Source organism: Musca autumnalis, unplaced genomic scaffold (assembly GCF_047663935.1).
Source record: "Musca autumnalis isolate F117 unplaced genomic scaffold, ASM4766393v1 scaffold_1, whole genome shotgun sequence".
NCBI classification, from domain to species: domain Eukaryota; kingdom Metazoa; phylum Arthropoda; class Insecta; order Diptera; family Muscidae; genus Musca; species Musca autumnalis.
Window position 1 is genome coordinate 141,675,946 of NW_027411644.1, and position 23,800 is coordinate 141,699,745.

Here is a 23,800-nt window from a genome sequence, read left to right on the forward strand (position 1 = left end):
ACTATTGGATGGATTTAAAATCGCAAAATAAACCAATTTGGAGGACTTGAGGATATAATATACACATTAAAAATCAATGCTAAGAACATCCTCCTTCAAATTTAATGATCACTTTTAATTTTATGTTAACCGGAACCCTATAAATCTGTTCGAAAAAATCCAATATATAACAAAAGAAGACTTGTAATAATGGGGGTTAATGTAATGTATTATATCGCTCATTTACTCAAAGGATGACACATCTCAAAAAAATCCAGGTTTGATAAAAACGCGTCTTAAGTTGGCAATTGAAATTTGACTTCCCAACCCACAAAGATTATTACACAAACAAATAAAAAAACTACTTGGACCGTATTTTGCAAGCAGCTTGCCAGATATCAGTACTAAATTTCTGTGCATTACCAAGAACGATTTGAAGTGTCTTAGTGCTACATAAATTCAAAAACATTTTGTTGAATAATGCCAATTTCGTAATAAATTAGCTTTATCTCGTTGAGTTTTAGAGATATCAACACGAAAATTTGACACAATTTGAGAAAAAATAGAAATTGCTAACTCAGAAAACGCGAAACTTTTGTTCTATATACAGATAAATGATGTAAACTTAAATTACAAAATGTGTTAAAGATGTGTTAAGTCAACAGGACTACCCTTTACAATTATTACTTACCCAGACAAAAAAAGCGTTCACTAAATCCAGATAATATGAGAAAAATAAGGACTGCTTTAGTACTCATGTTGAAATTCCTTGGGTTCCTCTATTTAGAATCTAGAAATTGAAAACAGATATATATGTATATAGGGTTAATAACTATATTAGTACCAGAACATAAAATGGTATATGGCTAGTCCAATGTATATGAATTTAGGCATGAAGCGGATCAACTTTTATTATTATAATTTCCCTTATGTATATATTTTATTTTATATGTTTAAATATTTGAATTAAACGGTTAAAAATGCAACCATGTACATATTTTGTAAATAGTACTATTAATTACATCTTTGATCTTAATACCATTTTGTACAACTAATACTATTCGTGTCTCATCCTAAGCACTTAAGTCATTCGAAATTTCAATAAAATCGCTCCTCTCATTCTTTAGCTAGAGTTGAAGGCTTAACATCAATACCACGCTTGCCCAAGTTGATGGACCTAGATGTTTTGCTGGAAATAATAGCTAAATGGAGAGTCAAGTAACACCTTAAATTAATTTTGTTGTTTTGTTCTTCTTTATTGACGCCCAACTCGTGACCATGTAACACGACCACTTTATCATCAACAGCCGAGGACAACAACAACATTGAATGCGAAGCGTACGTATCTGGTGAAGATCAGTTGGCAACGTTTACAAAACTTATCCAGGCAATGCGTTATGATGGCAATCCCATGCGTTTTGTACTAGGCGATCCCAGAAACATAGAGATGTCTCTGTTGTGTATCAGTTTTGAACAACATCCATCGACAATCATCCGGATTACGCAGCAAATATGTGGATTGGCGTAAACAGGAACGTCAACTCCTTCGATCAAGTAAAGGCATTGATCAAAACCACATTTACGTACAAGTATGAATGCAAGCAGCAAAGACGACGCAGGCACATTCATCTGTATGAAAATGAGGGTTGAAAAACCACATTGTGATGATGTACTACAACAACCACACACAAAACAGCAAGAAGAAAACGCACAAGCAAGAACAACAACAACGTTCGCAACCGTCAGCTCAAAATGTGCGTAATCTGCTGATAAAATCAACGCTTGCTTAGCAGCCAGAAGATTCGCAGTTGTTATTCAAGATTCTGTTGACTGCCAACCGATGACCTTAACCTATCATAGCTTTTTCCGACGAGTTTTACCAGGTTGTTTGGAGAACCAACAATTCGTGGAGCAAAATAACTCTAGAAGGAGATTATGAGGAGTTTTACCAGCTTGTTTGGAGAACCAACAAGACTTGCGCAGCTTTACTCCAGGGGGAGACTTCGATGACAGTCCGTTACATAGTTTGGAAATGCAACAACAACTTCCTCTACACACCATTATTGCAGTGTTATTGAGGACATACCCGATTCAACAACCCATAATAATAATGCAGTTTACCGCAGCAGATTCAACAACTCATTGTTTCTGATGCTTAATCGGGACGATTGGAGCATCAGAAGGGGGAGACTGAAGCGGATCAACTTTTATTATTATAATTTCCCTTATGTATATATTTTATTTTATATGTTTAAATATTTGAATTCAACGGTTAAAAATGCAACCATGTACATATTTTGTAAATAGTACTATTAATTACATCTTTGATCTTAATACCATTTTGTACAACTAATACTATTCGCGTCTCATCCTAAGCACTTAAGTCATTCGAAATTTCAATAAAATCGCTCCTCTCATTCTTTAGCTAGAGTTGAAGGCTTAACATCAATACCACGCTTGCCCAAGTTGATGGACCTAGATGTTTTGCTGGAAATAATAGCTAAATGGAGAGTCAAGTAACATCTTAAATTAATTTCGTTGTTTTGTCCTTCTTTAGGCATTAATTTAGATCTCCCATAAACCGTAGATCGTATAGGAAGAAGTTAAACAAAATCACAATCTTCAGACTTTTCCCAGAGTCGTTGTTCTAATATTTTAGTAAAAACAACATTTATTTATTACTGGTGACAAATTTGGCATTGTTTACCAAGTGGCAATGCAGGGAAGACTATATATGAATGAAATATTGAGCAATCGGTTAATGATTTCTTATATCGACTAACGAAGTAGTTCATGCCATATTTGCAATGAATAGTTCAATTTAATTAGATCGTGAACTAACAGAACTTTATCACATACATTCTCTCCCCGAATAGACTAGGAAGACTTCGCTCATACCACGACACCGCACGACGCACAGTCGTTCCTGCCATTGGCCAAAATAAAAAAACTGAATGCCAGATTTTTTGTTCCAAACCTGGCAACTCTAACTGCTACATGTTACTTATTATTTTTATAGTGTGTACAATAAACATGGCCACCAAAAAAAATGTTGACACACCTACCCCCATTTAATCCATTAGCGTTAACTCGTGCCACCTGGACGATCTTTACCAGCAAACAAATATTTACCAAATAATGGGTTGTTATACACGCAGAAAAATATATGTATACTAGCAAAATGCCCGCTACTTCGTATGCGAAAAGGATATAAAAAAAAAAAACAAATAAACAATATATAATATGGAAATGACAAACACTGAAAATTTGGTCGCACTAATACCAATTTTAATCAATATTTATTTTTATCTTAGTACTGTACGTACCCCTTAAGTTCGTTTTTAAAAAAGATCAGCCGTATCTCACCCTTACACCTAACTCCAAAAAATAAAAATTCCAGCACTGTCCCTACACCCAAAAACAAATTGAGTACCATTAAGTAATTTTCGTATACTTATGGTACGTATTTCGACGACATATCTCAGCCATACACGGACATTAATACAAAATAATTACAGTAAATTCCATAATAATTACAGTAATTCCAAATCTCAAGATTCCAGCTGTATCCGTTCGTCCAATTCCAAATTGTACCAAACTTAGTATCAAGTCGAACTCTTCGTACCCATAAGAAAGATTTTCCAAAACTACCTCAATCCTTCACTTTAGTAGTAATCTTACTTCCAAATTTCAGGATTCAAACTCTATCCGTTAAACCAAATTAAAATTGTACTAAATTTAGAACAATTTAGAATTTTCGTACCAATTTTCAAAACTTCCTCAACGCAACAGGGCTACAATAATCATACTTTCAAATTGCAGGATTCCACCGCTATCCGTTAACCTACATACAAATTGTACTAAATTTAGTACCATTTAGTGCTTTTCGTAACCATAAGTTTGCTTTTTCAAAACAACCTGAATCCTACTCTTCGACTGTAATCGTAATTCCAAATTTCAGGATTCCAGCTCTATTAATTCACCCGAATCCAAATTGTATCAAATTTAGTACCATTTCTTTCCCAAACAAAAATTTCAGGATTCCAGCTCTACCCGTTCACCCAAATCCACATTGTACCATATTTAGTACCATTTAGTACTTCTCGTACGCACACGTACGACTTTTCAAAATTTCCTCAATACTACACTCCTACAGTAATCTTAATTCCTAATTCCAACACTATCCGTTTACTAAAATTCAAATTGTACCGAATTTAGTGCTTTCTGTACCCATAAGTACGAATTTCCAAAACTACCTAAATTCTACTGTCCGACAGTAATCTTAGTTCCAAATTTCAGAATTCCAGCTTTATCCGTTCATCCAAATCCAAATTGTACCAAATTTAGTACCATTTAGTACTTTTCGTACCCAAAGGTACGAATTTCTAAAACTATCTCAATCCTACACCCCTACAGTAATCTTAATTCAAAACTTTAGGATTCCAGCTCTATCCGTTCACCCAAATCCAAATTTAGTACTGCTCGTAATCATAAATACGAACTTCCAAAACCATTTCCTTATTTCAAGGCCATTTCCCAACCTTGATACTTAAAATTCAGGATTGCAGTTCTATCCGTTCACCCAAATCCAAATTGTAATAAATTTAGTACCATTTAGTACTTTTCGTACACATAAATACGAATTTCCAAAATTTCCCCAATCCTATGATCCAACAGTAATCTCAATTTCAAATTTCAGGATTCCAGCTCTGTCCGTTCACTCGAATCCCTATTGTACCAAATTTAGTACTTTTCGAACACATAAGTACGAATTTCCAAAACCACCCTCATATCTCAGTCCTACACTTCACAGTAATCTTAATTCCAAATTTCAGGTTTCCAGCTACATACATACGTTCACCCAAATCCAAATTGTACTAAATTTAGTACTTTTCGTACCCATAAGTACGAATTTTCAAAACTACCTCAATTCTACACCCCACCAGTAATCTCAATTCCAAATTTCGAGATTCCAACTATATCCGTTTACCCAAATCCCCATTGTCCCAAATTTAGTACCATTTAGTACTTTTCATTCACATAAGTAAGAATTTCCAAAACTTCCCCAGTCCTACACTCCAACAGTAATATAAATTCCAAATTTCAGGAATCCAGCTCTATCCGTTCACTCAAATCCAAATTGTACTAAATTTAGTACCAATTATTACTTTTCGTAGACTCAAGTTTCCAAAAACCCTTTGGTGCATCTTTCTTACTCTTCATCAGTGATCCTCAGTCCAAATGTGAGGAATCAAGCCCTATCCGTTAACCCAAATCGAAACTGTACCAAATTTAGTGCTATTTAGTATTTTTCGTACCCTATGTACGAATTTCCAAAACTTCCACAATATTAAACTCCACCATTAATCTCAGTTCCAAATTTAGAGATTCCAGCGCTATCCGTTCACCCAAATCCCCATTATAAAAAATTTAGTTCCATTTAGTACTTTCCGTACACATAAGTACTAATTTCCAAAACCACCTTCATATCTCAATCCTACACTTCAACAGTAATATTAATTCCAAATTTCAGGTTTCCAGCTCTATCCGTTCATTCAAATCCAAATTGTACTAAATTTAGCACCATTTAGTACTTTTCGTACCCATAAGTACGAATTTTCAAAACTACCTCAATCCTACACCCCACCAGTAATCTCAATTCCAAATTTCGAGATTCCAGCTATTATCCGTTCACCCAAATCCCCATTGTATCAAATTTAGTACCATTTAGTACTTCTCATACACATAAGTACGAATTTCCAAAAGTTCTTCAATCCTACACTCCAACAGTAATCTCAATTCCAAATATCAGGATTCCAGCTCTATCCGTTCACCCAAATCCCTATTGTACCAAATTTAGTACTATTTAGTACTTTTCGTACACATAAGCACGAATTTCCAAAACTACCCTCATATCTCAATCCTACACTACAACAGTAACCTTAATTCCAAATTTCAGGTTTCCAGCTCTTTACGTTCACCCAAATCTAAATTGTACTAAATTTAGTACTTTTCGTACACATGATTGGTAATTTTCCAAACCATTTCCTTTTAGAAGCACCACTTCCCAACCTTGATTTCCATACCAAATTCCTATATTCCTATATTCCTGGGGCCTATTATTGATTTCATTAATTATTTAGCGATTTCATCAAATTAGAGATTTTGAAATTGAAAATTGAATAGTTATGACTGTACATCTCCATATACGATAAAATTCTTAATTGCAAATAAATCGTGGTAATATGCACAATTCTATTGCACTTTCATTGATTTGCAAACATTTAGTTATTACCAAAAAGTCAGGTCCATACAGTTTTTAGTTGTTGTTATTTCTGGCCGATTTCTGAATTTATTCCCCTAATGTTGTCTTCAACAGCAACTCATTTGTTCATTTGCGTAATTGATGTTTATACACCATTATCACCAACTGCGACATCTGTTGCAATGGAAGATAACAAATGTCTTGTCTTTCTATTATTTAGTGGTTTACGATAAAATAAGTGCGCCTAGAAGTAAACTACAAAATTTGAAATTATGTGTGATCTCTTACGATAACAAGAAGTTATGGCATTGTTAATTTTACACATGTCTTGCAGAGGGCCAACTAAGTGAATAAGTACGTAATAGTAATGAAAAATAAGGATTTTTGTTGTTGTTATTTTTTGTGGTTCCAGGACGAATTTTCTTAAACCCGGCCTTATCTCGCACATTTGCATCAACAGTGACCCACTGGTAAAATTTCAAGCTCCTAGCTTTAGCCGTTTTGGCTGGGCGTTGATGATGAGTCAGTCAGTCAGTCAATCACTTATCACCAAGCTCATTTATATATATATATATAGATACAGTGAATCACAGTCAAAAGTATCCACTTCAGTTTCTTTCATTAAAACTGCAATTGCTAAGAATTGGTTAATGATAGCGATTTCATTCCTTTTTATATTTTTACATTAGTGTCTTGACTTAGTGTCTTAAGGAAAGTTTAGACAAAAAAAAATAAAAATGGTTAAACAACATCGATTTCTACCTCACAGTGAAAAGTATGCACACTAAAAGTTTCATGAAACAAAAAGGATTTTTTAGGGTTTCAGCCCTTGGTATGACATCCTTAGTTATCCTTTACAGCTTTTAGCCTTTTTGGCAAAGATTTAACTAAGTTTTCGGGGCAAGATATCGGAATTTTTTCCCATCCTTCCTGCAAGGCATTTTTCAGGATTCCTATACTTTAGGTGTTAAGATTTTTTATATTTGTCTCCAAAATACTCCATTAATTATCTATAGGATTCAAATCCGGGGATCGGGGAGGTGTTTGAATCACTTTTGGACAGTTACATAGCATCCATTTTCGAAAAATATGTGATTTGTGCTCGGGCTCATATATTGATAAAATTGGAATGTTGTCCCAAATCGCATTTTTTTCAGCGCCTAAATTTCGGATGGCATACCAAGGGCTGAAATCCTAAAAATCCTTTTTATTTCATGAAACTTTTAGAGTGAAAACTTTTCACTGTGAGGTAGAAATCGATGTTGTTTAACCATTTTTATTTTTTTATCTAAACTTACTTGAATTTCGTTAATTTGATTTTATTATATTTAAGTTAAGACACTAATGTAAAAATATAAAAAAGAATGAAATCGCTATCATTAACCAATTCTTAGCAATCGCAGTTTTAATGAAAGAAACTGAAGTGGATACTTTTGACTGTGATTCACTGTATATAGTCAAATTCTTCGCAACTACAAATTTGTAATTTCTTTAATATAGAGGCAACATCTAATATCTCAACCTAGCGCGGATAGTCTCAAAATGTATGTACATATGATTCATATTGTTCTACTATGCTTACATGACGATAACAACTACAGTAAAAATCTTTAGAAAAAACCGTAAGTTACAATACTACAAAATAAAAGAGTTAATAAATAAAAAGCAGCAAATTTGTCTCTGATTTGTTTGGTGGTGTGTGGTGGTTGTTAGTCAATAAAAACAAAAACTCGCCAAAATTGTTTTTTTTTAATCTCTCAGAAAAACCAGTATTTTTTTAGCTTTATGAAAGGCGTTATGTTTGCTGCAAAATATGTTTGGGACATATGTTAAGGGGAGTACACACTAACAGTCAAAACTGACAGTCAACGTACTTTAAGGACAATTTTCCGGCAAATAACAACTTTTATTTAGCTAAAAACGTTTGAAATACAATATTTACGATATTATTTAGAGATTATAAAAGAAATTTTTCAATTAGGCTTTGATATTCACGAAATAGACCTCGATGACTGTCAGTTTTGCTTGTCAATGTGTACTATACTTTAGAGAGGCCATTTTTTCTGTGTGCACGTGCCACTGGGGCCTCAAATTTTCCATAGTAATTTGTATGGAGCCAAAGGCGAATTTTCACGAAATCGCTCTACAGACCACATTTATTGTCCAATCGATGAAAAAATTTTCCTAGTTAATTTCTGTGATTAAACGAGTAATACTACAAAAAATATTAAAAATCCGGTCAAACTTTAATATTAGCTACTGTTAGGCTCCAAAGCCTTATAGTGGAGGCCCAAGTGATTTGGTGACAAATTGCATAGCTTCTAATTTTTGTGTTACCTTTAAACTTCTTTTTTCTGCGACGACATTATTAGGCGCAGCTGATTCTTCCTGTAGAGCATGATACGAAGCAGTGGAAAAAATCGTTGCTAATTGATTCATCGTATGAAGTTAAGAACTCATGAATGTCCTCTTCAGAGATTCAAAGCCACATACACATGTATATTAGGTTATTAAAACGCAAATCCGTGATGAAATAATGTGGCGTAAAACGACAGCGTGGTGATTGTAAATTTTTGGTTATTGTGAATAAATTGTATGAAAACGTAAGCAAACATTTTGACATCTTGAAGAATTTTCGGCGATAATAGAGTTGTTGATGTGCTTCTTACGTGACCTGGTAAATACAGTTAGTCAACTAAATTATTGCAAAACCAAAATTATTAGAAAATTTTAAAAAGAACATCATTTTATTAGTATAAATAAATATCATTATTAATATTTTTGTTAACAATACAATTCTTACACATGTTTATTAATATAATAAAATAAAAAGTAGCTAAATTTCACTAAACATTTTCTTAAAATTAACAAAAATGAGTACAACTCATTATTTGCACTGTCAACTAAAGAATTGCAAAATTCACAACTTTTCAGTTTTTCACGGTATTTTTCGAAAAGTTGGTTTTAATATTTCCTATGCCCACATTTGGCATCAAAAACAGCTTGTAAACGTATCTGAATTTAATAAATAAGTTACGGAATGTCATATTCCAATGGTATTTTTTAGCCATTCTTCTTTATTGCATTTTATTTAGTACCCCAGGTTAGTGGGCGACCTATTCCCGACTTTTTTTCTTTAGGTGTACCCATGAATCGTCGATGTTGGGTTAATATTTAGGCTTTGGACTCGGGTGTCAATGACTTTGGTGCAGTTGTATAACAACCAAGTCCTACATAAATACGATTTATGAGGAAGGGTCGTTGTCTTGGTAGTATTCATATTGCAATTTTTTGCATTTTCAGGGTCAACAGGTCCAAATTTCTTGACGCTTTTGGTTAAATAATTTTTAAAACATGAAAATAAACGTACTCTGTCATTGTTTCCTTCAAAATCTGGATGTCACCAACGTCACTGCTTGGTATACAACCCAATACCATAATTGACAGTTTTCCGAACTTTGCGGTATGTATTAAATTCTGTGTTTCCATGGCTATAAAGGTGTTTCGCAGTACTTTTTGAGGCCCATCGTGATAGTACAACATAATTTTAGTCTTATCAGAAAATATAACGTCATCCCAATACTTAAGATGGCATGAAAATTTGTCTGTAACAAGTCTGAATAGTTTCTATATGTTGTGCTGGGAGGGCAATAGTTTTTACCTAGTCACTCATGATGAAGGCTTGTTATTATGTAGCACTTTTCTGACTTTTCCATGTGAAACACTTACTCCGAATTCTATTTAGATTAGAAAAAGCAATTATCTGGTGCTGCTTTGGGGTCTTTCGTCAATTTCTTTAATCAGTCTCCTGCCAATTCGTGGATTTACTACTTTTGGCCTACAATGTGACGTCTTTAGTTTGAACCTGCCTTCTCTCTCGGTGCGGTATATAATGTTGCATATAGTTATCAGCTTATGAGAGGTGATTTTAGCGATTTCTCTTGCGGATTTACCATTATTATAATTGGAATAGACAAAATGTAGCATATTTGTCGAAATCCGTTTACCTGACTTTCACTTTTTCTGAATATACCGCCTATGTTACACACAGAACAATTAATTTATGATCAAAAATTATGGGTTTACATGTCCACATACCATAAAATCATAAAAATCCTTAATTGAAAAAAATCGCTGGGAAAATCCCACGGTTTTATTGCACATTCATTCAGTTTGCAATTATTTAGTTGACACCACAGAAACCAGGTACCTATACTTTTTGCCCGTTGTTTTTGTAATTTACGACCGATGTCTGCATTTTTCTGCATTAACAGGTAAATCAACAGATATGTACAAAAAACCAAACATTATTGAAAGAATTTCTTGTAGTAATTTCTAATTAAAAATCAAAATGTTTAACAATTCATCGTTTGCAATAATATAGTTGACTAACTGTAGATCTTGCGCAAATCGAATCGGTAACGCTAATCGAAAAAAAATCTATTATTTTTTTGTTGTGTTGTCAATATTCATTGAAGTATTGTTGTTGTTCGTCTTTGGACATCTTTCTATAAAACTTGAAGCAGAAGCAGCATCTTTGCCGCAAAATTATAGAACATTAAATAAAACCAAAGTTCAGACCGTCTGCACCATCAGTTTTCTAATAGCAACACGTAAGTATCGCCTGAATACTTGTTGTGTTATCTATATTCATTAAAATTTTGTTGTTGTTCGTCTTTGGACAACAATTAATTTCGGTTCTAAATCTACTCTGTACATTTAGAACCCCTACAAGTCCATACGCCTGTATCGGAACTTGTACAACCCTATTTAGCAAATAAGTCCCGAAAAGGCGCTAAATTATGATAATTAACTCATAGCTGAATGGCCTAATAGAACGAATTTGAAAAACGACAAGTTAAAGTGTAGAATTCAACATTTTATGGAATACATAATATTCCCTATGTTCGACAAAAAAAAAAAAAAGAAGTTAAAAAGTATTAGTCATTTTTGCTGACAGAAATATGCCACCCAGTATACATAGGCTGTATTTTCATTAACATTACTGTCGTAATAAGGGAAATATCCGAAGTAAAGGTTACATTTTATTCGCGTTTGAACCTGTTGTTAACCCAAAATGTTTGAATATTTGTGGGGGAGGCACCGCAAGGAGAGGACCGGTATAGTCCATCTTCGAATTTGACGTAAGTCTGAGGACTCACTTTAAAAGATATAGTTGGTGGTTTTATGGGTTTTACATTTTTAGAACAATTAGCTCTATCAATATGGACTTACCTCCGATAATATTATACTGTCGAGGATTACATGCAAAATATTCAAAACTATGCTAGACATGTGATTAAACTGCACTTTTGCTAACAGTTATGAAATTTTGTGTGGGAGACAACCGATATAGTCAATTATCGGTCCACTTTTCGGGTACCTTCCAAATGAAAACGATTTAACAGCCTGTTTTTGAAAAACTGCTTGACTGTCACACGAACGGTTCGTACTAAAACGTATACGTTCAAAATTTGGTTCTTGTAAATTTTTACAACCATTCATATGCGTTGCTTGATGGCAACCACGATAAACAGATGACAAACAAAAAAAGAAGGCAAAAATGTAAACAAATGTGTCAAAAATTATTTCGAATAATATGAAGAATCGGCGGTATTTCATCTTCTGTGCTTCTGTAAAAATAAATAAAATTACATTCCCCACCAGCTTGCATCCATTTTGTGTCATTTATTACTCAAATACACTTTTCATACAAAACGATGGGTCTTTTCCATTCGATTATTTCTGACGTATTCGTTCGTCTGATTTTGTTAGTCCCGGTCCACACTAACGTGAATTTCATTAAAAAATTGCATTAAATTATTCGTTTCTAGATCGAGTTCCATAGTAGAGTAAAATCACGAAATTGCTGTAGTGGGGCATTCGATCTAGAAACGCCTAATTTCATGCAATTTTTTAATGAAATTCACGCTAGTGTGGACCGGGAGTTATGAGAACCAAAAAAGTTACGAAAATGAAAAGCTTTCATTTGTTTGTCGCACGAATACAATTGTCAACCGCTATGAAAACTAAATTTTGTTTGTTAGAACCAGTGATGCCAGATACGATTGGTCGAAAATCGTCAATTTGCGGGAGCCAAAATCGGCAAAATAGTATTTAAAATCGTCAAAAATCGGCAAATATAATAACTTGTATTGCAGTTCAAATTATTACTATATAAGCCAAAAATAAAAACAGTTTTGTGACAAATGACCACCTACGAAACACTGTTTTTAAAGAAACGGTGTTCACTATAGGTCGAGAAGGACTGTACCGATCATTATATATTTTTGTAGGTTTATTGAGTACAACACCACCCTAACCCTCACTTGCCGCTTCTGGGATTTTTGTGGAACAATTATTACTGAGAGGTATTTTGCCACCGCTGAAATTGTTTATGTTGCCTGTCCTGGGGATCGAACCCACGACCTTCAGCGTACAAGGCGGGTGTGCATACCATTGCACAACGGTGGCACCTGTACATAAAAATATGTTCTTTAAAGAAGAGGTTCTTTTTAATTTTGATCGTCTTTTGGCCAAAAAACTACCTAATTTTTCAACAAAGTTTGAATTTTAAAAATCCACATTTTTTTAATTAATATTTTTAAATTCCCTCGTCTAAAGACAAGATTTTTAGGTACTTACTAGGCGTTTACACCAGACAGTTTGTCTTCAATTACAACTCTGATTTACTAACACATGCATACATTTGTCGTTTGTCTCTCAGCTGTCCATCAGTTTTTCACAGACAGCCGGTTTGACAAATTTTTGAAATTTTTTGTGAAAAAGAAGTGAGATGATAATTCAAATGTGCTGAAAACAAAAGAATATGTACAAAACAAAATATGTGAACGGAAAACAAAAAGAAATCGGTGATTTTCATTTATAATTTTACAACTGTTTTCGCAGTTGTCTGGACGCCTACGTCACACAGGCAAGTTGTGGGATTTTGACAATCAATACATGAACTCAACTGTCCTGTCATTTGTAAACGCAGGGTTAATAAGCCAAAAGAAATATGTGATGATCCCTCCTGTCGTTTTCGAAATAGAGCGGACATCGCAAGACGCTTTTTAAAAAGCAGTATCTCAAAGATGGTCATTTGCCGCAAAACTATGCAATATTCTTCAACAAAAAATTACCGAAGGTAGATCAAAATATGCATTTCTCCATGAAAAAATATCTGTTAAAAAAGTCTGGTACTTTTCCTGGAAAAAATCATAAAAAATATGTTTTTGAGCTGCACGTCTAGGAGTGACCCTTAAAATAAAACTAATACAAATATAGTTTTAAGAAGTTAATTAATAGACTGTTTATATTATAAGTTTTTTTCGGGTTAACTTCCTTTATGAGGATTTATTTGACGTATACACAATGGAATTAACATTTAAAACCCAGAGGCTTTATTAAATTATGTTATATATAAACGTACTATAATAAGGTGATAGATTTATAAAAGTATAGTTGTCAGTGCTACCATTCGCAATATTCACACAAAACGCAAATTTTATGTGAAAAAGCTGTCATAACTAAAAATCGGCGTTTTAGGGCTAAAAATCGTCAAATCGGATTTCAGCTTTTTTGGTCTAAAAATCGTCAAAATGCCGATAACTCGGCAAATCTAGCATCACTGGTTAGAACCTTTACCAAAAATCATAAATTTTAAAATGTTATGTAGCGTTATACAAAACCATTTAAGATACAATTTTGAAATTTGGTACAGAGCTATTAGTAATTGGATAATAAGAATTGAACATTTACCATATAGGACCAATCTAATGTGGTAGAGGGTATAACAAGTTCCGCCCTATCATAACGCCTTTTTTTCATTTTTTAAAGTACATATGGAGATATCACATCCTATCTTAAGCCCCTTTTTAGACTTTTTTTCAATCGAAGAGATCTTCTACCCTGAAGACTGATTTTCCCGATTCTGATAAGAAGATATATCTTATAAACTTTTTAATTATTAAGTCAATATTTTTATTTGAGTAAACTACTGCTAAAATATTTATCTGAAAATACTCTTCATTAGGGCGGGACGATTTGTATTTTTACTTTAATAAACTACTGCTAGAATATTTATCTGAAAATACCCTGCATTAGGGGCGATTGTATGGAAGGAAAAAATGGCCACGCCGCGTTTCTGATTCCTGGGATTGTACTGAGCAAAAAAGTCCACTACACCATATGTCTACGGTGACAGTCGAGACTCCAGATGTTGACTTGAAGTTTTTTATCCACGTCTTTTGGATATTTTGGCATATAACAGCCAAACAATTGAGATTATTGATCCAACATTAACACAAAAATTGTAGCAAAGACCAAGGCTTTGGAGCCGAGAAAATGTTTGTTATGGTAAGGTCACATTAGGCAAATATTTGGTCCAGCGATCGGAAATGTGCGCTTACTGAGAGCAAGTGAGCGCAAATAAATCATTGAAATATATGCTCACTTGCTCTCAGTAAGCGCACACTACCGGCCGTTTCAGCAAATATTTGCCTAATGTGACCTTACCTTTAGACTCCGACTCCAACACCGAAATCGACTTCGAAAAATATTTACTTCTTCCTAATTGTTTCAAAATAGGTCAAATAGTAGGAACAATAAAAATATGAATCTATATAGGACCTATATTTTCGTCAAGGACATTCTATACCGATTAGGAACTCAAGCGATTAGATAAAATTCAGTGCCAAATTTGGAAGAACTACCTTAATCCTCTATTTTAATTCCAACAGACAATCTTAAATCGACATAAATCTTATATGGTCCTGATTCAGGGCAATCATGAATAAAAATTCCGTGCGGAATTTGATACCTTTCCCCAATTTCACAATTTTTTATTTCCGTATTTATGTCCAAAATGGTAATATTTTTGTTTATTAGGCAAGAATATTTCATAATAAGAAGATTCTAGCAGTTTTCCACATTTTAAAATAATGATTTTTCAAGAATTTCACCTTTTTAAATTATTTTCCGTGCGGAAAAATTCCGAGGGAAATATTCATGATTGCCCTGAATATATCCTGCATTTCATGGATAAAGTGACACAAGTGAAAAAGCGTTAACTGCGGTCGGGCCGAACTTTTTAATAACATAATTTGTTTTCCTTCTGTTACGAATGTGTCACACAACTTTAGTGGGAAGAAGTTATTCTTCAACAAAAAATTACCGAAGGTAGATCAAAATATGCATTTCTCCATGAAAAAATATCTGTTAAAAAAGTCTGGTACTTTTCCTGGAAAAAATCATAAAAAATATGTTTTTGAGCTGCACGTCTAGGAGTGACCCTTAAAATAAAACTAATACAAATATAGTTTTAAGAAGTTAATTAATAGACTGTTTATATTATAAGTTTTTTTTCGGGTTAACTTCCTTTATGAGGATTTATTTGACGTATACACAATGGAATTAACATTTAAAACCCAGAGGCTTTATTAAATTATGTTATATATAAACGTACTATAATAAGGTGATAGATTTATAAAAGTATAGTTGTCAGTGCTACCATTCACAATATTCACACAAAACTCAAATTTTATGTGAAAAAGCTGTCATAACTAAAAATCGGCGTTTTAGGGCTAAAAATCGTCAAATCGGATTTCAGCTTTTTTGGTCTAAAAATCGTCAAAATGCCGATAACTCGGCAAATCTAGCATCACTGGTTAGAACCTTTACCAAAAATCATAAATTTTAAAATGTTATGTAGCGTTATACAAAACCATTTAAGATACAATTTTGAAATTTGGTACAGAGCTATTAGTAATTGGATAATAAGAATTGAACATTTACCATATAGGACCAATCTAATGTGGTAGAGGGTATAACAAGTTCCGCCCTATCATAACGCCTTTTTTTCATTTTTTAAAGTACATATGGAGATATCACATCCTATCTTAAGCCCCTTTTTAGACTTTTTTTCAATCGAAGAGATCTTCTACCCTGAAGACTGATTTTCCCGATTCTGATAAGAAGATATATCTTATAAACTTTTTAATTATTAAGTCAATATTTTTATTTGAGTAAACTACTGCTAAAATATTTATCTGAAAATACTCTTCATTAGGGCGGGACGATTTGTATTTTTACTTTAATAAACTACTGCTAGAATATTTATCTGAAAATACCCTGCATTAGGGGCGATTGTATGGAAGGAAAAAATGGCCACGCCGCGTTTCTGATTCCTGGGATTGTACTGAGCAAAAAAGTCCACTACACCATATGTCTACGGTGACAGTCGAGACTCCAGATGTTGACTTGAAGTTTTTTATCCACGTCTTTTGGATATTTTGGCATATAACAGCCAAACAATTGAGATTATTGATCCAACATTAACACAAAAATTGTAGCAAAGACCAAGTCTTTGGAGCCGAGAAAATGTTTGTTATGGTAAGGTCACATTAGGCAAATATTTGGTCCAGCGACCGGAAATGTGCGCTTACTGAGAGCAAGTGAGCGCAAATAAATCATTGAAATATATGCTCACTTGCTCTCAGTAAGCGCACACTACCGGTCGTTTCAGCAAATATTTGCCTAATGTGACCTTACCTTTAGACTCCGACTCCAACACCGAAATCGACTTCGAAAAATATTTACTTCTTCCTAATTGTTTCAAAATAGGTCAAATAGTAGGAACAATAAAAATATGAATCTATATAGGACCTATATTTTCGTCAAGGACATTCTATACCGATTAGGAACTCAAGCGATTAGATAAAATTCAGTGCCAAATTTGGAAGAACTACCTTAATCCTCTATTTTAATTCCAACAGACAATCTTAAATCGACATAAATCTTATATGGTCCTGATTCAGGGCAATCATGAATAAAAATTCCGTGCGGAATTTGATACCTTTCCCCAATTTCACAATTTTTTATTTCCGTATTTATGTCCAAAATGGTAATATTTTTGTTTATTAGGCAAGAATATTTCATAATAAGAAGATTCTAGCAGTTTTCCACATTTTAAAATAATGATTTTTCAAAAATTTCACCTTTTTAAATTGTTTTCCGTGCGGAAAAATTCCGAGGGAAATATTCATGATTGCCCTGAATATATCCTGCATTTCATGGATAAAGTGACACAAGTGAAAAAGCGTTAACTGCGGTCGGGCCGAACTTTTTAATAACATAATTTGTTTTCCTTCTGTTACGAATGTGTCACACAACTTTAGTGGGAAGAAGTTATTCTTCAACAAAAAATTACCGAAGGTAGATCAAAATATGCATTTCTCCATGAAAAAATATCTGTTAAAAAAGTCTGGTACTTTTCCTGGAAAAAATCATAAAAAATATGTTTTTGAGCTGCACGTCTAGGAGTGACCCTTAAAATAAAACTAATACAAATATAGTTTTAAGAAGTTAATTAATAGACTGTTTATATTATAAGTTTTTTTTCGGGTTAACTTCCTTTATGAGGATTTATTTGACGTATACACAATGGAATTAACATTTAAAACCCAGAGGCTTTATTAAATTATGTTATATATAAACGTACTATAATAAGGTGATAGATTTATAAAAGTATAGTTGTCAGTGCTACCATTCACAATATTCACACAAAACTCAAATTTTATGTGAAAAAGCTGTCATAACTATCATATCATAACGCCTTTTTTTCATTTTTTAAAGTACATATGGAGATATCACAACCTATCTTAAGCCCCTTTTTTAGACTTTTTTTTCAATCGAAGAGATCTTTTACCCTGAAGACTGATTTTCCCGATTCTGATAAGAAGATAAGAAGAAGAAACTACTGCTAAAATATTTATCTGAAAATACTCTTCATTAGGGCGGGACGATTTGTATTTTTACTTTAATAAACTACTGCTAGAATATTTATTATTAACACAAAAATTGTAGCAAAGACCAAGGCTTTGGAGCCGAGAAAATGTTTGTTATGGTAAGGTCACATTAGGCAAATATTTGGTCCAGCGACCGGAAATGTGCGCTTACTGAGAGCAAGTGAGCGCAAATAAATCATTGAAATATATGCTCACTTGCTCTCAGTAAGCGCACACTACCGGTCGTTTCAGCAAATATTTGCCTAATGTGACCTTACCTTTAGACTCCGACTCCAACACCGAAATCGACTTCGAAAAATATTTACTTCCTCCTAATTGTTTCAAAATAGGTCAAATAGTAGGAACAATAAAAATATGAATCTATATAGGACCTATATTTTCGTCAAGGACATTCTATACCGATTAGGAACTCAAGCGATTAGATAAAATTCAGTGCCAAATTTGGAAGAACTACCTTAATCCTCTATTTTAATTCCAACAGACAATCTTAAATCGACATAAATCTTATATGGCCCTGATTCAGGGCAATCATGAATAAAAATTCCGTGCGGAATTTGATACCTTTCCCCAATTTCACAATTTTTTATTTCCGTATTTCTGTCCAAAATGGTAATATTTTTGTTGATTAGGCAAGAATATTCCATAATTAGAAGATTCTAGCAGTTTTCCACATTTTAAAATAATGATTTTTCAAGAATTTCACCTTTTTAAATTATTTTCCGTGCGGAAAAATTCCGAGGGAAATATTCATGATTGCCCTGAATATATCCTGCATTTCATGGATAAAGTGACACAAGTGAAAAAGCGTTAACTGCGGTCGGGCCGAACTTTTTAATAACATAATTTGTTTTCCTTCTGTTACGAATGTGTCACACAACTTTAGTGGGAAGAAGTTATGTGTCCACTGGGAGCACCGTTTTATGGGGCCTATCACAACGTGAGCCTAAGTACACAATTTTTGATGGATAAAGGTGGAAAGAACCTGTCATAGTATTTGTAATAAAGCATTGAAAAATAGGATTGCCAGCCAAGTCGGACGATAGGAAAAGTTGGGAATTAAATAACTGACAGTCAATAAATAAATCGTACTTAGCCACCCGTGAAAAGTAGCATAATGGTTGAAAGAGTGGGACTTCGGCGGACTCCTATTTTTTCAATGTACCTCTTAGGTCATAACAGCTCAACTCGAAAGAGAATTAATTCAAATAGCTAATTTTGTCTGAAAAAGTTTCTAAAAACGTCAAAATACATGAAATAGAGCGGTACCGTTATATGGGGGCTATGCCAAAACGTGGAGCGACATAGAGCAATCTATGGAAAAATACACTAGTGTGCAAAAACACAGCTTTCTATCTCAATTATAGTGGAAGCTAGAGTGATTACAACTACAACAGACGGACATGGTTAGATCGACTCAGAATTTTATCCTGACCAAGAATGCATGACCATATTTGATTTATACAACATACAAGGAAAGAACACCATGAGGACAAATTATCACCACATAACATTTAATCGATATTTGGTCTGATCTATGAGAATAAAATGTTCTTTATAGACGACTAGCAAAATGCCCGCTACTTCGTATGCGGAAAGCATATAAAAAAGGAATAAACAATATATAATATGGAAATGACAAACACTGAAAATTTGGTCGCACTAATACCAATTTTAATCAATATTTATTTTTATCTTAGTACTGTACGTACCCCTTAAGTTCGATTTTCAAAAAGATCAGCCGTATCTCACCCTTACACATTAACAGCGAGATCAACGTTGCACACCAATACACACCCTAACTCCAAAAAATAAAAATTCCAGCACTGTCCCTACACCCAAAAACAAATTGAGTACCATTAAGTAATTTTGCTATACTTATGGTACGCATTTCGACGACATATCTCAGCCATACACGGACATTAATACAAAATAATTACAGTAAATTCCATAATAATTACAGTAATTCCAAATCTCAAGATTCCAGCTGTATCCGTTCGTCCAATTCCAAATTGTACCAAACTTAGTATCAAGTCGAACTCTTCGTATCCATAAGTAAGATTTTCCAAAACTACCTCAATCCTTCACTTTAGTAGTAATCTTACTTCCAAATTTCAGGATTCAAACTCTATCCGTTAAACCAAATTAAAATTGTAAAAAAATTTAGAACAATTTAGAATTTTCGTACCAATTTTCAAAACTTCCTCAACGCAACATGGCTACAATAATCATACTTTCAAATTGCAGGATTCCACCGCTATCCGTTCACCTACATACAAATTGTATTAAATTTAGTACCATAAGTTTGCTTTTTCAAAACAACCTGAATCCTACTTTTCGATTGTAATCGTAATTCCAAATTTCAGGATTCCAGCTCTATTAATTCACCCGAATCCAAATTGTATCAAATTTAGTACCATTTCTTTCCCAAACAAAAATTTCAGGATTCCAGGTCTACCCGTTCACCCAAATCCATATTGTACCATATTTAGTACCATTTAGTACTTCTCGTACCCATACGTACGACTTTTCAAAATTTCCTCAATACTACACTCCTGCAGTAATCTTAACTCCTAATTCCAACACTATCCGTTTACTAAAATTCAAATTGTACCAAATTTAGTGGTTTTCTTACCCATAAGTACAAATTTCCAAAACTACCTCAATTCTACTGTCCGGCAGTAATCTTAGTTCCGTTCATCCAAATCCAAATTGTACCAAATTTAGTACCATTTAGTACTTTTCGTACCCAAAGGTACGAATTTCCAAAACTATCTCAATCCTACACCTCTACAGTAATCTTAATTCAAAACTTTAGGATTCCACCTTTATCCGTTCACCCAAATCCAAATTTATTACTGCTCGTAATCATAAATACGAACTTCCAAAACCATATCCTTATTTCAACGCCATTTCCCTACCTTGATTCCCATACCAAATTTGAAGATTCTAGCTTTATCCATTAAAAATATGCAATTGGTTCCAAATTTAGAAAGTTTTAGTACCTTTCGTACACTTATAGGTCGAGTTTCTAAATACCCTTTGGTACATCTTCCTAACTCTCCATCAATGACCCCTCGTTCAAAATTTCAGAATTCTAGCTCTTCGCGTTTGCCTAATACAATGGATTCCATATTTAGTACACTTTAGCACTTTTCGTACCTTTCTACGACGAATTTCCAAAAACCCCTTTACACAAAAACAAATTGTACCAAATTCTGTACAATTCGATTTTCCAAAACAACCTTAATCCTTCACTTAAACAGTAACCATAATTCCAAATAACAGGATTCCAGCGCTATCCGTGCACTCAAATCCAAGTTGTACCATTTGGTACATTTCGTACCCATAAGTACGAGTTTCAAAAACTACTTCCATCTCAATCTTATACTCCAACAGCAGTCTGACCGAATTCCAGGATTCCAGCTCTATCCGTTCCCCCAAATCCAAATTGTATCACAGGTAGCACCACTTAGTAATTTTCGTACCCTTACTACCTCAGTCCTACACTCCAATAGTTATCTTAATTTCAAATTTCAGGACTCAAACACTATCCGTCACCCTAATCCAAATTCTACCTCTATAGCCTACCGCGAACGGGTTGCAAATTCTAACTCTTTCCGTTTACTAAAATTCATACTTTAAATTAAAATAAATAAAATTAAAATACTTAAAATTCAGGATTCCAGTTCTATCCGTTCACCCAAATCCAAATTGTAATAAATTTAGTACCATTTAGTACTATTCGTACACATAAATACGAATTTCCAAAATTTCCCCAATCCTATGCTCCAACAATAATCTCAATTTCAAATTTCAGGATTCCAGCTCTGTCCGTTCACTCGAATCCCTATTGTACCAAATTTAGTGCTTTTCGAACACATAAGTACGAATTTCCAAAACCACCCTCATATCTCAGTCCTACACTTCACAGTAATCTTAATTCCAAATTTCAGGTTTCCAGCTACATACATACGTTCACCCAAATCCAAATTGCACTAAATTTAGTACCATTTAGTACTTTTCGTACCCATAAGTACGAATTTTCAAAACTACCTCAATTCTACACCCCACCAGTAATCTCAATTCCAAATTTCGAGATTCCAACTATATCCGTTCACCCAAATCCCCATTGTCCCAAATTTAGTACCATTTAGTACTTTTCATTCACATAAGTAAGAAATTCCAAAACTTCCCCAGTCCTACACTCCAACAGTAATATAAATTCCAAATTTAAGGAATCCAGCTCTATCCGTTCACCCAAATCCAAATTGTACTAAATTTAGTACCATTTAGTACTTTTCGTACACTCAAGTTTCCAAAAACCCTTTAGTGCATCTTTCTTACTCTTCATCTGTGATCCTCAGTCCAAATTTGAGGAATCAAACTCTATCCGTTCACCCAAATCGAAACTGTACCAAATTTAGTGCTATTTAGTATTTTTCGTACCCTATGTACGAATTTCCAAAACTTCCACAATACTAAACTCCACCAGTAATCTCAGTTCCAAATTTCGAGATTCCAGAGCTATCCGTTCACCCAAATACCCATTATACAAAATTTAGTTCCATTTAGTACTTTCCGTACACATAATTACTAATTTCCAAAACCACCCTCATATCTCAATCCTACACTTCAACAGTAATATTTGGTCTGTTCCAGAACCTGCAAGAAGCTACTATTTTTTACTACGATAACATTTTTTCCTTTATGTTATCGTAAAAAATAGTAAAAATTAGCAGATTCTTACAGTACTGGAACAGACCAATTAATTCCAAATTTCAGGTTTCCAGCTCTTTCCGTTCATTCAAATCCAAATGGTACTAAATTTAGTACCATTTAGTGCTTTTCGTACGCATAAGTACGAATTTTCAAAACTACCTCAATCCTACACCCCACCAGTAATCTCAATTCCAAATTTCGAGATTCCAGCTTTTATCCGTTCACACAAATCCCCATTGTATCAAATTTAGTACCATTTAGTACTTTTCATACACATAAGTACGAATTTCCAAAAGTTCTTCAATCCTACACTCCAACAGTAATCTCAATTCCAAATATCAGGATTCCAGCTCTATCTGTTCACCCAAATCCCTATTGTACCAAATTTAGTACTACTTAGTACTTTTCGTACACATAAGCACGAATTTCCAAAACTACCCTCATATCTCAATCCTACACTACAACAGTAACCTTAATTCCGAATTTCAGGTTTCCAGCTCTTTACGTTCACCCAAATCTAAATTGTACTACATTTAGTACCATTTAGTACTTTTCGTATACATGATTGGTAATTTTCCAAACCATTTCCTTTTAGAAGCACCACTTCCCAACGTTGATTTCCATACCAAATTCCTATATTCCTGGGGCCTATTATTGATTTCATTAATTATTTAGCGATTTCTTCAAATTACAGATGTTGAAATTGAACAGTTATGACTTTCATTGATTTGCAAACATTTAGTTATTCACGACATCTGTTGCAATGGAAGATAACAAATGTCTTGTCTTTCTATTATTTAGTGGTTTACGATAAAATAAGTGCGCCTAGAAGTAAACTACAAAATTTGAAATTATGTGTGATCGTTTACGGTATCATGAAGTTATAGCATTGTTAATTTGACACATGTCTTGCAGAGGGCCAACTAAGTGCATAAGTACGTAATAATAATGAAAAATAAGGATTTTTGTTGTTGTTATTTTTTGTGGTTCCAGGACGAATTTTCTAAAACCCGGCCTTATCTCGCACATT

The 23,800-nt window shown here is 33.7% G+C and overlaps 1 protein-coding gene across 1 annotated transcript in view; it reads right to left on the reverse strand.

Moving 5' to 3' along the window:
* The window catches only part of Cad96Ca (tyrosine kinase receptor Cad96Ca), a 348,405-nt gene that overhangs the window by 305,881 nt on the left and 18,724 nt on the right, over window positions 1-23,800 (reverse strand). Inside the window, exon 2 of the mRNA XM_073956230.1 lies at window positions 671-769. Within this exon, the coding sequence (XP_073812331.1) occupies window positions 671-737 (67 nt within the window). The 5' untranslated portion in view covers window positions 738-769. The remainder of the gene's footprint in view (window positions 1-670; window positions 770-23,800) is intronic.